The sequence below is a fragment of the Thrips palmi genome, unplaced genomic scaffold, assembly GCF_012932325.1.
Source record: "Thrips palmi isolate BJ-2018 unplaced genomic scaffold, TpBJ-2018v1 HiC_scaffold_11, whole genome shotgun sequence".
Lineage (NCBI taxonomy): Eukaryota > Metazoa > Arthropoda > Insecta > Thysanoptera > Thripidae > Thrips > Thrips palmi.
In genome coordinates, this window is record NW_023144622.1 from 4,715,526 (window position 1) to 4,730,436 (window position 14,911).

The 14,911-nt window shown below is 61.0% G+C and overlaps 1 protein-coding gene across 1 annotated transcript in view; it reads left to right on the forward strand.

Annotated features, from left to right (window-relative positions):
* LOC117639693 overlaps positions 1–14,911 on the forward strand; it is a 39,643-nt gene that overhangs the window by 17,455 nt on the left and 7,277 nt on the right. Inside the window, exon 2 of the mRNA XM_034375568.1 lies at positions 9,362–9,599. Coding sequence (XP_034231459.1) covers positions 9,362–9,599 — 238 coding nt within the window. The remainder of the gene's footprint in view (positions 1–9,361; positions 9,600–14,911) is intronic.

Consider the following 14,911-nt stretch of genomic DNA (forward strand, 5'->3'; position numbering starts at 1 on the left):
TTTCCAGTGCAGCGGTGCTCCGTTTTCGACGGCACCCGGGAGTCGCTCTGTCTCTCTCGCACTCGTGGGGCGCCCCGTATGGGTGCGAGAGAGACGGAGCGACGGCCGGGTCGGACAGGCGGAAGTTATTGTCGATGCCTATCGCTGCCACTACTTGGATCTCAAAGTCGACCTTTTTTTTCCGACGGCGGTGTAAGTACTCGCTGCACCGAGGGTACCGACAGTCCGGAGCAGCGTGTAAAGGCGCCCATAAATAACAGAGTGACCCCCGCGCTCGATTGGGGCGATGGGGAAAATTAAGCTATCGGGGCCGAACCGCCGCGCAGGGCGTCGGCCGGGCCCCCCAGGTGATGGGTTATAGGCTGTGGGAGGCGTGAGTCGCACCAGGGCACTGCCAGGGCACGCCACCGTGAGGAAGCCACCCGCAGGCCGATTCCGAGCAGTGTGGGCATCGCCGCTCTGTCTCTCTCGCACTCGCGGGGCGTGCCGCAGGGGTGCGAGAGAGACAGGGCGTCGGCTTCGCCCTGCTGGAGGGCGCTAATCTCAGCGGCATTACTGCTCCGAGCTGAGTGAGCTGACATGCGCGGCGCTCGTGCATTCAAGTCCCGAAGGCGCTTTCGGCGTGGCGCGGCGCGGCGCGGCGGCCCGCAACACCTAACCTATTTGTGCTGGCGGCCTGCAGGGCTGCAGGGCTGCAGGGCCGCACAGTGGTCGAATAGCAAATCCTCGACGATCACAGCGCGGAGCACGAAGCACGCGGCACGGTCGGGTACCGGGGGCGTGGGTACGGGGCCTGCCTTCCGGATAGAATGATAATTGCTGCCTCTTCTCCCTCGCTCCGCCCCGCTCCGCCCCGCCCCGCCCCCGCGCCGCCTCCAGTAATGTGTGCCACTCATGACTTTTGGAAGGCGTCGTCGTGCTCGTCGATCGGGCTGCCCCCGCCGCGCCCCGCCCCGCCCCAAGCCCATTGACTCGGAAGTGCTGGCCACATAGCGGTGCCGCTGTCCGGCTTGGCCTCGGCCAGCGTCGGCGGCCAGGGTGGCGGGGCGGGGCGGGGCGGGGGCGGCGGCCCGGGCCTGCTGCGGCCAATCGGAAATATCATCGTTCCTAATTGAGAGCATAGCGGTGGCGGCCCGGCCCGCCCGGCCTGGTCCAGTCCAGTGTCGTGGCAGTGCCGCGCCGTGCCGCGGGACTGCCGGACGGGAGTCGCCATGTGTCCAACCACCGCTACTACGGGCCGGGCGGGGCGGCGCGGGGGCGTCGTGGCGGGGGGGGGGGGGGGAGCGTCCGGCACAGCCACACGCATGCACACCTTGGAGAGGATCTTGATCAGATCGGGTTCCCTATCCGCGCCAAGGTGCACACGATATCTGGCCGGCTGCGGGTCTGCGGCGCTGCGGCTCTGCTTGCTCTGCACCACGGCGTCGGCGGCGGACCGTCGGGGCCGTCGGCCGGTAGGTTAGGCCGGGTCAGGTTCCGTTGTGAGCAACCGAGAGGCGGCGGCGTCGCGGCGGCCCAGCACCAGCCCCGAAGGCCCCAGGGCCCGGAGCGCGGAAAAATAGAAGTGTCGGGACTCGAACCCGTGACCGTTACGCCTGGCCGATTATTCAGAGTGTGTCGGTTGCACCGGGGTGCCGGGGTCAGTGCGTGGCGGCGCGGCGTGCGGAGGGAGAGCGAACCGAGCAGACGCCTCTGCGTTTCGCCGCGTTCCGAGTAAGTCCCTGCAGATAGGCAGCAGTTTGCACCCCCTCCCCGCCCCGCGGAGCCCCGCGGAGCCCCGCGCCTTTTGGCTAGCGGTGATCGCCGTCGGGGCCAAGGCGGCCAAGGCGGCCAAGGCGGCCGGGCCGAGGATTCCGCGGTCGCGCTCGCCTCTCTTTCAGACCTTTCTTTTTTCCCTCCTTTTTTTGTCTCTTCTCGGACAGGGATGGGAGCCTCGCCTTGCTCGCTCAAGTGTAAAGGCCCGCGGCGCCACGCCCGCCCCGCCCCGCCCCGCCCTGTCTGTGTGCTATTTGTAAATTGGCGGGCAACAGGCGCGACGCAACAGGCAACAGGACTGGTGCCGTTCGGGCCTCGCAATCGCCTGGCGCGTAGGCAGTCCCGCCACACAGCGGAGCGTGGGTTGCCTACCGTGCTGTCGGCAGGCGCCCGGCGAACTCATTTTCGTTTTCTTCTGCTCTGCCTCGAGGAGGCTTTAGTATGTGTGACGGGGTGACATGCCCGCGCTCTGCTCCCATTTGTTGTTGTTGTTGTTGTTGTTGCTTTTTTTCGGCTCGAAAAACGACGACGACGACGAGGGCGTGAAAACGACGATGCGCGTCAAACAAGAAAGGTTTTTCTCGAGCATGCGCGGCTCGCGAGAGAGGTGACAGCGTGATGGGCGGTGCGAGAGAGAGAGAGAGAGAGAGAGAGAGAGGGAGAGGGGGGGGGAGGGAGAGTGCAGGTGACGGGCGAGACGAGGGGGCCCGGGTATCGCATCACAGCGTTATGGGGATGACGACGAACAAAACGAGTCCCTCCTGACGGAGTCCTGACGGACCTGACCCACTTGAGCGCGTACACTGTACACGGGCCTATCAGGCACCATCAGGCCATCAGGCTACTCCTGGACCCCACTGACTGACTGACTGCGGCAGCGTGCACGCCGTGCTCCGTCTCTCTCGCACTCACGGGGCGTCGCGGCAGTGTGCGAGAGAGACGGAGGCACTGTGCGGAATCGGCCTGCTGGCCAAACAGGCCCACCGGGACGGGCTGTCTGCCGAGCGATTCAGAGGAGCCCTTTGTCGCTCCGTCTCTCTCGCACCCTCACGGGGAGCCGCACGAGTGCGACAGAGACGGAGCGACGGGACGACTCGGCGCTCCGTGCGCCACGATCCCTGTCGTGCCGAACGAGAGTCGAAACGTGAAGGTTGATGCTGTACGCCGTGGCGGGCCGTGCTGCTCTCATACATCGCTACCGCCAATGGGACTGCAGCGCGGCCCGGCCCGGCGGGCTGACGGACGGACGGGAACGTGAAATTCGACCGGCGTTTACTCTCGGCGACCGCGTCCCCGGAAAGAGAAAGCACTACACTGTACACGGAGCATCGGCCGGCAGCGCGCCGCAGCATCAGCGCGACGGTGATGGTATCACTTTCAGCGATTCCGACATGAGAACCGGCGGCCGCGACACGCCGGCACGGACGCACGTCGCGGCCAGACTTATTGGAAACGCGGCGTGCCTCGCCTTACAGTGGGCCAGAAGACCGGTGGAGGGGGACGAAATCGCGGACGCGTTTTGAGCTCCTAAGTCGCTAAATGGGACTCGAACCGAACGTGTGACCCCACCAATGGATTGCTCTCGGAACGAGGAATCCATTGGTGGGGTCACACGTTCGGTTCGAAGTAAAAGCGTCACTTCGTCTCCTGGACGAGAGCCCCGGGCCGCCCGCGCGAGGTAACACCGCCTCACCCCGTTTGGCCGTTCGGCCGTTGGGTTGGCTGGCGTGGTTGGCTCGGTGGCTCGGTTTCCGGCCGAAAGGACAATGACCGTCTCCCCATAGCCGTGCCGCGCCGTGCCGAGCCCATGGCCATTGCTAGGCGACTGCCAATTTTCCATCGTTGAGTATGCCATGGCTGCCCTGCCGGCCGCCGGCTGGCCGGGCCCACCGAAACAGTTAGGGAACTCTGCAAACCGTTTTGGAAAGGCGAAAGGCTCATACGCCACCCCACAGTGGACTTGCCAGAAGGGACCTCAACGCGGGACGGAGACGGTGGCGCCAGCACTGCCAGGGCCAAGCCGACGCCGACGCCGACGCCGCCTGCCTCGGCGAACGCACGGCGCTTTGGCACGTCATTGTTACTGACCACTTTTGAATGCGAACTAGCGCGCCAGGCGAGCTGAGCTGAGCTGCGGTGTGGCCGGGGCAGGGTGCGATCCAGAAGCCGCAGAGAGGGGGGAAGGCGCGTGGCTCGCATCGCCACTCGGGCACCGCCGCACCGCGGCACCGCAACGCGACGACGGCGCCTCGGGGAGCAGGAGAAGAAGAAGAACCTTAGCGGGTACGTCACTCCTCGCGGACACAGATTCAGATTGAACCCGCAATGCAATAATTAACTCATAGTCCCACGTGCTCTGGGGAAGGCGGACAAGACAAGCTGGCTGACGACGAGGCTACGCTGGAAGCGTCGCCGCGGGTCGAGAGAGAGAGAGAGAGAGAGAGAGAGAGAGAGAGAGAGAGGAGAGAGAGAGAGAGAGAGGGAGAGAGACCCGAAGGGCTTTACGTATGCATCAGGCGCGCCAAGTATCGTCCCACGGCACGCGGCGGTCGTCACGCCGAGTCACGCCAAGTCACGCCGAGACACGCACTTGGCCGGGCACGCCACAGTGTAACGCTTACCGCGCTGAGAAGTAAGACGACGACACTGTAAGTGGGTAACACGTGAGGAAAAGGCGACGTGGAGGCTTAAAGTGAGGACTTTAGGACTCTAGTTTGAATTACTTTGGTACTGGGTGGCTTTGTCGAACTCAGGGAGGCCCGCCTGGTGCGGTGCCACACTGTATCGGGTGTCGTGGATCTGGCCCGGCACGCCGTCCCGGAGTTCCAGCCTTCCAGTGCCTCGGATTATGAACGGGCGTCTAATGGCGACGACATAGAGCGCGGGGTTCAACTCGCCCGGTTGCATTTTTTTGTAAAGCGTTTTTGAACGCTTTTTCCTGGTTTTTGACCCCAGGGAACATCCAACAAAACCGGCGCCGTAACAAAGAAGCCCTCTTAAGGTCTCACAACGAGGAATCGTTATCAGGGTGTGATCAAATATCCTTGGGATCAATCTCCCTAATTACTGGTATTTCTTTTCTCCCTTTTTGCCGAATGCTCCTCTTTTTTTGCCGTGTTTCGCGGTGAACATTGGTCGGTGTGCGCTTCGCTTTTCAAATTCTGTGAAGAAGAGGTCGAGCACCAAGCAGGCGGAGCAGGCGAAGCAAGGTATCACGACCCAGACCGAAGCCAGCACCTCGCCGCGCGCCCAAGAGTAACCTATGCACAGCAACGCCGGAATTAAGACGATTAGGGGCCGTGTGGGGATGTATTACATCTGGAACAGACACAGGCACACACACACACACACACGGCCGGTCGACTGCACGCCGAACACGTTCAAACAACACGTAACGGATCAGCTAATTAATACAATGGCATCGTCCTAGGCGCCATTAGGAGCCGTGGCACGTTGCAGACTGAGGCCCCGTAATCCATGGGGCCCACTGGGAGGGGGAGGGGCTTAGAGTGTGATGACCAGGGGGTGGCTAGCGTGTACTTTCCTGAGGCTTTCCGGCGGAATCCTGCCGGTTTTAAGGGTGGCGGTTATGACACGCGGTAGTCTATCCCAGCAGTGCAACAAAAGGTGCACCACTGCCACTTCTCTGGTCGTCCGGCAGACCACGCCACTGCGAGTCCAAAGGCCGTAAAACAAACGCCCGGCCGGCATTCCGCAGTGATCACACCCTCAGGTCGAGCTAGCTACCGCGGGTGCGAAATCGGGCCCCGGACATGTGGACCGTTAGGGTGGACCTGGAAAAGAGTCCGTTTTGCTGGCAGAGTCCAAAAAGGTCCCTTTTGGAGTAATGTGTAAATTTTATTTTAAAGTTTGTTTTTTTTGGCCTTAACCGTTTATTTTTTAAACAGTCTGGACGATTTCAAAACCAGAAAAACTGTGCAATACGTTTAGAACTTAGAATTTTTTTTCACTCGTTAAATAATTTTTTCCCCCTGATGTACCTTACTGCCGATAGGAATCCCGTGGCGAGCATTCATTTCGCTCCGCAGGTCCAGACCGCCGCGTGCCACGCGCGTCCGGATCACGGAGTGCCTCGTAAGGTTGGCGCTCGCCCGGCGGAGGCCCGGCGGAGGGCGTAAGACCGAAGGCGTGTTCGCACACTGTAAGCCCGCTGTTAGCCGCGGGCACCGCCAAGGCACTGCAAGGCACCAGCGAGTAAACACGGGCCGGGCCCCTGTCAACGCCGTCAGGCGCGTAAAAGTTAGTAGTTCGCGTCGCCACGCCTCGCATATCGAAGATCGAAGGCGGCGTCGAGATATCGATCGAGTAACAGCTAGTGGCGGCGCGCTGCAGGCAGTGCAGGCGCCTAGGGGATGCTGTTAGTTGTTGCTGCTCGCTGCGCCTGATGATCAAATGCACATGCCTAAATATAGCAGCCGAACGTTTAATCTCGCGGAGATAAAGAATCACGGTGCACGAAGTATGTGTGCTTGTGCCAGCAGGGCCGGCAGGCCCGGCAGCCGGAACGGCGTCTAGTCAAACGACCCCATCTAAAGCGCCCCCCCCCCCTCCAGGTCCTCATTTGTGTCCATCTTTTTGGCGTCAAGTCCACAGCCCCGGGGAATGCGAGAATTGAATGGTGCGGTCAGAAAGTAGCGCGGGAGCCTTTCGAGCTATCGAACTCGCCTTTCGAGCTATCGATCTTGCCTTTCGAGCTTATCAAGTTAGCCTTCAGATATCAAACTCACCTTTCGAGATATCGAACTTGAATTTCGAGATGGTCAAGTTAGCCTTTCGAGATATCAAACTCGCCTTTCGATATATCGAACTCGCCTTTCGAGCTATCGAACTCGGCCGCGTGCCGCGGCGGCAACGAGGCGACGTTATGGGAGTCGTTAAGTAATGAAGTAACGAGCCCCGCCGGGACAATAACTGGCAATTTATTAATGTATTGCCGGCCTGCATCCACCCTGGCAGCGACGCCGTGACCCGCAAGTCATCGACATATTGAACAATAATTTCTGCATACAATGGCGGACTAGTGCAGTGCGTGTGCGGGGCGTGGCGTGGCGGGGCCGCGCCAGCGAATCCCCATGCAAATCTGAATCTGCGGCCAGCCCACTGCAAAGTGCGGTACGTACACACACGCCGATGAATCAATCGCCGTGGCGGAAAACTGACCTACATTCCCGAGAACGCCGATACGCGTGGCGCCGCGCGCAAAGCAAAACGAAGCAAAAAAAAAGTCAGACTCGAAAAATTGAGCGGCAATCATCATCGTCATTATCTGTCTCTCTCCCCGCTCTCTGTGTCTGTCGCTCGAATTCTTGGGGAAAACTCTGTTGCACGGGGACCGCGCCGGCTTTATGATGCGATGAGTCGCGAGTTTATGACTCGTAACTTTCAGGGGCGCAAGTGCGCTATAAATTTACAACTGTTATTTTGTAACGAAATAAAAAAAGGGAGGGAAAGACGGGAGTAAGAGGTAAGAAGAAAAAGAGGGAGTCTCCGGGAAGCGGGAGTTTCGTTCTTTTCTGCTCCATTGATGAATGACGTTTGCTCCCGTTACTCTGTCTGTGTGTGTGACTGTGTGTGTGCGTATATCGCCCAGCTGTAATCTGAATGGACGTGTAACGACCTTAAGCTGTGAATGGTCCATCGGAGAGCACATTCCATCTAACGTTAACTCTTTGAATGTGAGGCGCATACGCTCGTAGAAAGCGTGCAGCAGGTCAAGAAGTCGCCGCACAGTGGGCCAGAAGACCGGTGGAGGTGGCCAAAGTTCTAGAGACGTTTCGAGCTCCAGAGTCGCTTCGGTATTTTGGCAAAAATTCCCATTACGCGCCGGTATTGAAAGGGTGCCAACCTCAACGTGAACCTCAGCGCGCTGGCATGGCAGACCTGCTGACCAACTGCCCCAGCGCGCAGTGTGATGACCATGAAATGAAGCCCGCTGTGGCGCTGTCACCACGGCCGCCCGATTTGGTAGTTTAACGCGGACGAACCGGAAGCCGGGAAGTCTGGTGTAAACGGCGGGGCCAGGCGCGGGGCGGGGCGGACGAACCGTATCACGGAAATGCTCCCGTTCGGACGACACCTGCAAAGGCAACGACCAACCGGCGGGGCCATCAGGCCATCAGGCCTTGAAGCGGGGCTTGATGCCCGAATAATGAGATCCGACTGGAGGGGGGCCCCTGGACCCCCCGTCTGATCTCGCTGCAAGGCATTTACTTTTTCCTTTTTTTTTGCCCTTGCAGGTGTGATGCATCAATGTCGAACACGCGTGTGCATGTTCCGGATTACAGCCTTCGGAAAGGGGTGGACAAAAAAAGAAAAACTCGCTGCTCAAAATGACATTGATGCTTCTTAAGTGAATCCAGGGCACAACAACAACAAGAATAACAACAATAACATGAACAACGTGGAACGCGCGCGGCGCTACACGCGCGCCCGCAGGGTGGCCAGCGCTGCAGTGCTCCAGTACAGGTGCAGCCGCAAGGTCCTGAAAAAGAATGTCAGTCTGTGACCCTGCAGCCCTAGAGGTGGCCCTACGGGGGGCCCTGCGGAGCCCTGCGGAGGGTCCCGCGGGGGGCCCAACGGGGGGCCCGAAAGGAGGCTCCCAAACAGTGACTCGTTGTGACTTTCTCTCTCTCTCTCTCCCTCGGAGCAATGAGGCAAACGTCACCGGAAAATCGGTCGGGCTAATACGTTCCGAGGACGGGGCCCGGGAAGGACGTTCGGGTTACTCGCTCGTTGGGCGAAGACGCGGAGACGGGAAGCAGGGGGACGACGAAATGACTCATTCCGAGACTGAAACAAGCAAACTCTCATTGCCAGACGGTAAATACCGCAAGTGCACGTTCGCTGCGCCGCGCCGGGGCGACGGGACGCAGGCTGTCGAAAATCCCTCTGGGCTGCGCGGGGCGGGGGCGGGGCGGGGCAGACTCAGTCTGTCGCGTCGAGTCGGCGGGACCGGCGCGGCGCAGTGCGCTGTTCCGTGACGCTCTTCCCGCTTGCAAATTGTGGCCATTTATTACGAACTAGCGCCACACCGCGCCCCGCCCCGCCCCCCCCGCCCGCCCCGCCCCTCGAGGCGTCCCGTTCCGAGCGGGCAGACCATGATGCAGCCCTGCAGGCCGAGGGCAGGTAGGTCCAGCTGCAGCCCGCCGAGCCACTACAATGCTGCAGGCAGGACCGCCCGGAAACGCGAGCGGGTCACTGGGTCCATGTCCCTGGTGTCGCCGCGGAGTCGCCTCGGTGTCGGTATTCGCGGGGGAAGTCCCAGAGCAGGTGTCGCAGGCCGCGGCGTCGGCGCGCCGAGCTGGCCGGGTCAGTGTCTCGAGCCGCGGTCAGCAGACTCATTCCGAGAGTCGGTATCGTCGCTCTGTCTCTCTCGCACCTACACGCGACGCTCCATGAGCGCGAGAGAGACAGTGTATGAGTCGCGCCGCCGCCCACCGTCGCCGCCCGCACTGCCTGCATTCGCGTCGCGATTCGCGTGCATCCAGGTCACGTGCGCGGCCGACTCACACAGTGTGGCGGTCTGGGTGGGCAGCGCGCCAAATTCCACGCAGCAGATTAAAAGGGAGAAACGCTTGTGTTGCAGGTGGCCTGGCCAAGTCGCAGTTCCCCGTGTTCACCCTGTTCGCGCAGAAGACGTGTCTGCGCGGCGCCAAGGCCGGCGCGGCGGGCGGCGCGGCCAAGACGGGGGCGCCGGCCAGGAACTGGGCCTTCGAGACGGTGCGGGGGCACGTCCTCAGGACCTCCGTGCGCCGCCACCACCGCGTCGCCTCGCGCAGGGACTGCATGCAGCTGTGCCTGGACCAGCGGGACTTCGTCTGCAGGTGAGTGGAATGTCGCGTGGACCCCCGCCGCGGTGGCTAAATTAATTCTTTTCTCCCGTCCGCCGAGATGGACGAGAAGTGCCCCGGCGTGGACGCGAGGATGGCCCGGTAGGCGCCGATGGGCGCCAACGCCTTGTCGAGTCAGTTCCCCGGCCACCCGCTGCTGCTAGCAAAAGTGTCTCCGCGGCTTGTTGTTGTTGTTGTCGGGGCGTAAAACTGTTGTTGTTGTTGCTGCCGCTGCACCTGATATCATCAATCCGCTCCGTTTATCTCGCTGAAAAAAATAAAACACAATAAAAACGAATGGAAAAGACGTCTTGACGAGCTGATGTTCTCGACACGATAGGCGAGCAGCTAATCCAACCCGGCAGCAAAGTGCAATCCGCACTCAGCGCGCCTGGCTGCCTGGCCACTGGCAGACTGCGCCGTGCCCCCCCCCCCTCTCCGCCACGCCAGGTTCGATTTGGCTTTTGGCCCAGCCTTCTATTATCTCTTTAAATTGTCGTTGACAGGCGACGACGGTCATCGGTCGCGTCGGTCGTCGCCGCCGCGCGGTCGCAGCTGGTCGGTCTGTTGGTCGCAGGTTCCGTTCTTTGTCTCTCTGGAGAGTCCATTGCCTTCTTTTCTATCACCAGCATGCCCTCCTCTGCGGCCGCACCGCGCCTGTTGCCGGTTCCCTCGGCCTGGCTCGGCCCTACAGTCTAGAGAGTCGCTAGTCGCTGGCTAGATAGGGAGACAAGGTGGGGTTGTCGGGGCGCGCGTCAACCAACACTCCGCCGCCCTAGTACCGGCATGTGTGTGTGTGCGTGTGTGTGCTTTCGCACTTTACTTGGCACGTCGGTAGGCGAGGCATGAAAACGGCTGGAACCGCCGCCAGATCCGAATCGGCGTCACGCCGCTCCGCGCTGCTCCGCGCACTGCACTGTAGGACTGCAGGTGCGAACGCAACTAAATTGGAAACGTCCTTTTAGGAGGCTTTTTGATGCCGGCGGTGCTGCTCCTCGTGCCGACCGCTTGCTGCCTGCTCGCCGCGCCGACGGCGGTGTGAATGGACCTAGGCAAACGGGGCGGGGCGGGGCGTGGCGACAGGGCATTAACGTCATCTAGTTATCGCCAGGCTTAATCGCCGAGCGGACCTGACTCGGATCGCTGGGCTGGGCTGCGTCGCCGCCACGCCGCGCCGCTCCGTGGGGGTCCTCCAGGCACGGCACACCGAGAGTCTGTCTCTCTCCCACTCATGGGGCGTGTCTTGTGGCTGCGAGAAGGACAGTGTGCTGGACCGCGTGCCGGAGGTTCGAAGCGCATGGTACTGCCGATGCAGAACAAGCGCTTCCGTCGCTCTGTCTCGCTCGCACGCTGCGGCCCCGCGGGGCGCCGCGTGGTGTGAGAGAGAGACAGTGCGAAATCGGTGTGAGCGCCATGCCATCGCGAGGCGCGGCGTGAGGCTTGAGACGCGGGGGCTCCACACGCGGAGGTTGTTCCGTTCAATTACCCATGCGATGCGAGTAGAGCGTTCGCGCTGCGTTCCGCGTTGGCCTGCATGGCCTCCATGGCCTGCATAGCCTGCATCCGACACGCAGGGAAACCCAAGACATCCCTTGTCGTGGTCCAGGCTCGACATTATCAGTGTGCGTATAGTTCAGTGAAATCACTTCAATCACTTTTTGACCATTTTTGCGAGGTCACTGCTCCCAAACTAGCTGCGGTCAAAGCCTTCCCGAGGCGGGGCATGAAAGACTAGGGTCTTAAGAATACTAGGGCGTTGAGGGAGACCTTTGACCGCAAATAGATTGGACGCAGTGGCCGCCCAAAGTCAGCAAAAACGGTTACTTTCGGAGATTTATTTACATTTTGACCATTTTTGCGAGGTCACTGCTCCCAAACTAGCTGCGGTCAAAGCCTTCCCGAGGCGGGGCATGAAAGACTAGGGTCTTAAGAATACTAGGGCGTTGAGGGAGACCTTTGACCGCAAATAGATTGGACGCAGTGGCCGCCCAAAGTCAGCAAAAACGGTTACTTTCGGAGATTTATTTACATTTTGACCATTTTTGCGAGGTCACTGCTCCCAAACTAGCTGCGGTCAAAGCCTTCCCGAGGCGGCGCATGAAAGACTAGGGTCTTAAGAATACTAGGGCGTTGAGGGAGACCTTTGACCGCAAATAGATTGGACGCAGTGGCCGCCCAAAGTCAGCAAAAACGGTTACTTTCGGAGATTTATTTACTTTTTGACCATTTTTGCGAGGTCACTGCTCCCAAACTAGCTGCGGTCAAAGCCTTCCCGAGGCGGGGCATGAAAGACTAGGGTCTTAAGAATACTAGGGCGTTGAGGGAGACCTTTGACCACAAATAGATTGGACGCAGTAGCCGCCCAAAGTCAGCAAAAACGGTTACTTTCGGAGATATATTTACATTTTGACCATTTTTGCGAGGTCACTGCTCCCAAACTAGCTGCGGTCAAAGCCTTCCCGAGGCGGGGCATGAAAGACTAGGGTCTTAAGAATACTAGAGCGTTGAGGGAGACCTTTGACCGCAAATAGATTGGACGCAGTGGCCGCCCAAAGTCAGCAAAAACGGCTGCTTTCGAAGATTCGATCACGTGCACAATTTTTGTCGTAAAAGCAGCACTTCTGATCGCCTAAAATTTAACAGAGTGCGATCCCTTCGTGGAAAACTATAATTCGAAACGGAGCTGTCCGAGTCTGCAGCACGCGAGCTTCGCACTGGTACACTGGTATACCTCGGACGGCTAACACCTCAGAAATGTGACACCTCTGCATATCTCTCTCGCCCGGCGCGCGTTTGGCCGCCCTGCTCGACTTTTGCTGCGGGTCTCGCGTCTCTCTCGCACGCCGGCTTGACGCCCCGTGAGTGCGAGAGAGATGGAGAGAGAGAACGTGCTACACACTGAACGGGAAGGCGCGCGGCGTGGCGTGATTTCCTTGACCCTGATACGGGCTTTGTTTCAAGGGCCGCGGTGCCGCCACGCACGCCGCCAGCACGTCGCTCCGTCTCTCTCGCACCCGCGGGGCGCGCCGCAGGGGTGCGAGAGCGACGGAGCGATTGTTCGGCGCTGCCGGCGTGGACGGCGTCGTCACTGATCCGCGAATCACGACACGACAGGGGCGTGGTGGTCCAGTAGACCGAGAGCCGTCTCTCTCGCTCCGATACGGGGCGCCCCGTGAGTGCGAGAGAGACAGCGCGACTCTCGGAATCGGTCTGCCTCGGCCCGGGCCAAGAGAAGGAGAATGTGTTGATTAGTCCGATGCGCCCCTCGACCGGCGGAGAGGAGAGGGCCTTCCTCCGCGCTTTCCAGCACGACGCCGTCCTCGCCGCCACGCCGCCGCGCCGCCTCGCCAAGTAGTGCTGGCAGCCTGCTAACCAGGCCACGCCGGGCCACGCCGGCCCTGCAGTGTAAGTTAGTTCCGTCCGGGCGTCGAGTGGAGAGGACATTCCGGCGTGAATCACTCTTCGGACTTCGGGAACCTTCGGGCACCGTCGGAGCGCCTGCGAAGTGCGGGGTAGGCTGGCCCGCCGAACACCCGCGTCGCGCAGCGCGGCCCATCTCCCGCTTGGCAGGCGCTTCGGCGCCCGTCTGTCTGTCTGTCTGTCTGTCTGTCTGTCCGTCTGCCCTGTCGCCGGCCTGCCTGTGACTGGCGGCGTGTATCTCCGTCTGTCCATCGGTCTGTCCGGTGGTGAGGATCTAGCGTGCTCTGTCCGCGGACCGCGAAGCACCCTGGTCGCTAATTTATATACCCCTCCCTCAAACGGCGCGGCACGGCACGGCTCGGCACGGCACGGCGCGGCACGGCATCTGACGAGGCGGGGCGGTATCTCCATCTTCCCACCATTCATCGCCACGGTGGGGGTGGGCGGCGCGAAAAAAAAAGATAAACAACAATAATAACAATGACAAGGCCGGGGTGTTCCGCGGCGTTCCGCGGCGGTGCTACGGTGTAATGGATGGCGACCGAGATGGTCCGGCGGACGACTCGATGAGTTACGGCGCCGCTCGAACATTACTCGATTACGGATCGATCCCCGCGACCGCGCCTCTGTCTCTCTCGCACCCCGACGGCGAGCCCCGCGAGAGCGACGGAGCGAGAATCGCCGCTCCGTCCGTGCCGATCGCTGATTGGCTGGTTAGCGAAATACCGCGCGGCCGGACTTGCAGTGGAGGCGCCGGGCCCTCGGCCGGACCACCCGGAGTCCCGCTAAGGGGTCACTGGCGGTGCCACGATTTTAATAAGCTCCACGCAGCGGCGGGGCGCGCCGGCCGCGGCTGCTTTTGGCGGGAAAATGATCCGGGCTGCGGAAGAAAAGTACGAAAGTCTCAATAACCGCAGCTTTGAGTGTAGAGTTAAAATACTTGGAAATCGGATTTTGAAACCAAGTCTTGCCTGAAATTTGAATTCGACGTGGTTTGGCGGGCCGGCTGGCTGGTCCGTTCGCCGCGGAAGTTCGTAAGAACGCGGCGCGGTTTGACGGTGGGCTGCGCTGCCGCGCGGCTCCGCGCGGCCTGGGACAATGGCGGGGCGCGGAGAGCCCAGTGATGAAAAATGTTTTTGACGTGGTGGCCGACGACCACCCTATCGCCGGCTGGCCCCTCCCCTCCCCTCCCCGTAGGCTTGGCGTCGTCGGTGCTCGCGGAATCAACGGAGTCGCTCAAGTGTTTCGATGTCGTCGTCGCCGTCAAGTCGGACCGCCCTGTGATAGCCAGGGCCGTTACCCGGGCCGGGGCGATCCCTGGCCGTGGCCGAGGCCGTGGTCGAGGCCGTGGTCGAGGCCGTGGTCGAGGCCGTGGCCGAGGCCGTGGTCGAGGCCGAGGCCGTGGTCGAGGCCGTGGTCGACGCTAGGCTACTCGCTACGCCGCGTCGCCGCGCTAGGACAGTGGCTTGCCTGCCTCTCTTCGTCCACTTGACGCATTCCTGGCTCCACAAATAACACCACTTACCGCCGGCTGCCTGTCCGCCGGCCGAAAAAAGGGCCGGCTGACGCGCGGAGTCGCTGAGTAAAAATGACATCTATATCGCCCGCCGTCGGGCTGTCGTCGTGACGTCATCGACGTCATCGACTGGAGAGTCGAGAACTCGAAGCAGACGGTCGCCGCCGTCCCGAACTCGCTGCCTCTTCTTCTTTTTTCGGTTGCCGTTTCCTCGTTACGCGCAATCAGCGTGCGATGTCCCAGCCTCCGGACTGCAGTTGCAAACACAAGTCGGACGGTGTAACGGAGGCGAGGGTTTTTCGTTTTTCGATTACTCGAACTCGTACTCGTTTTTGCGTGCCCGGCCCGCGTGTCCGCGTTTGCGGTGTGG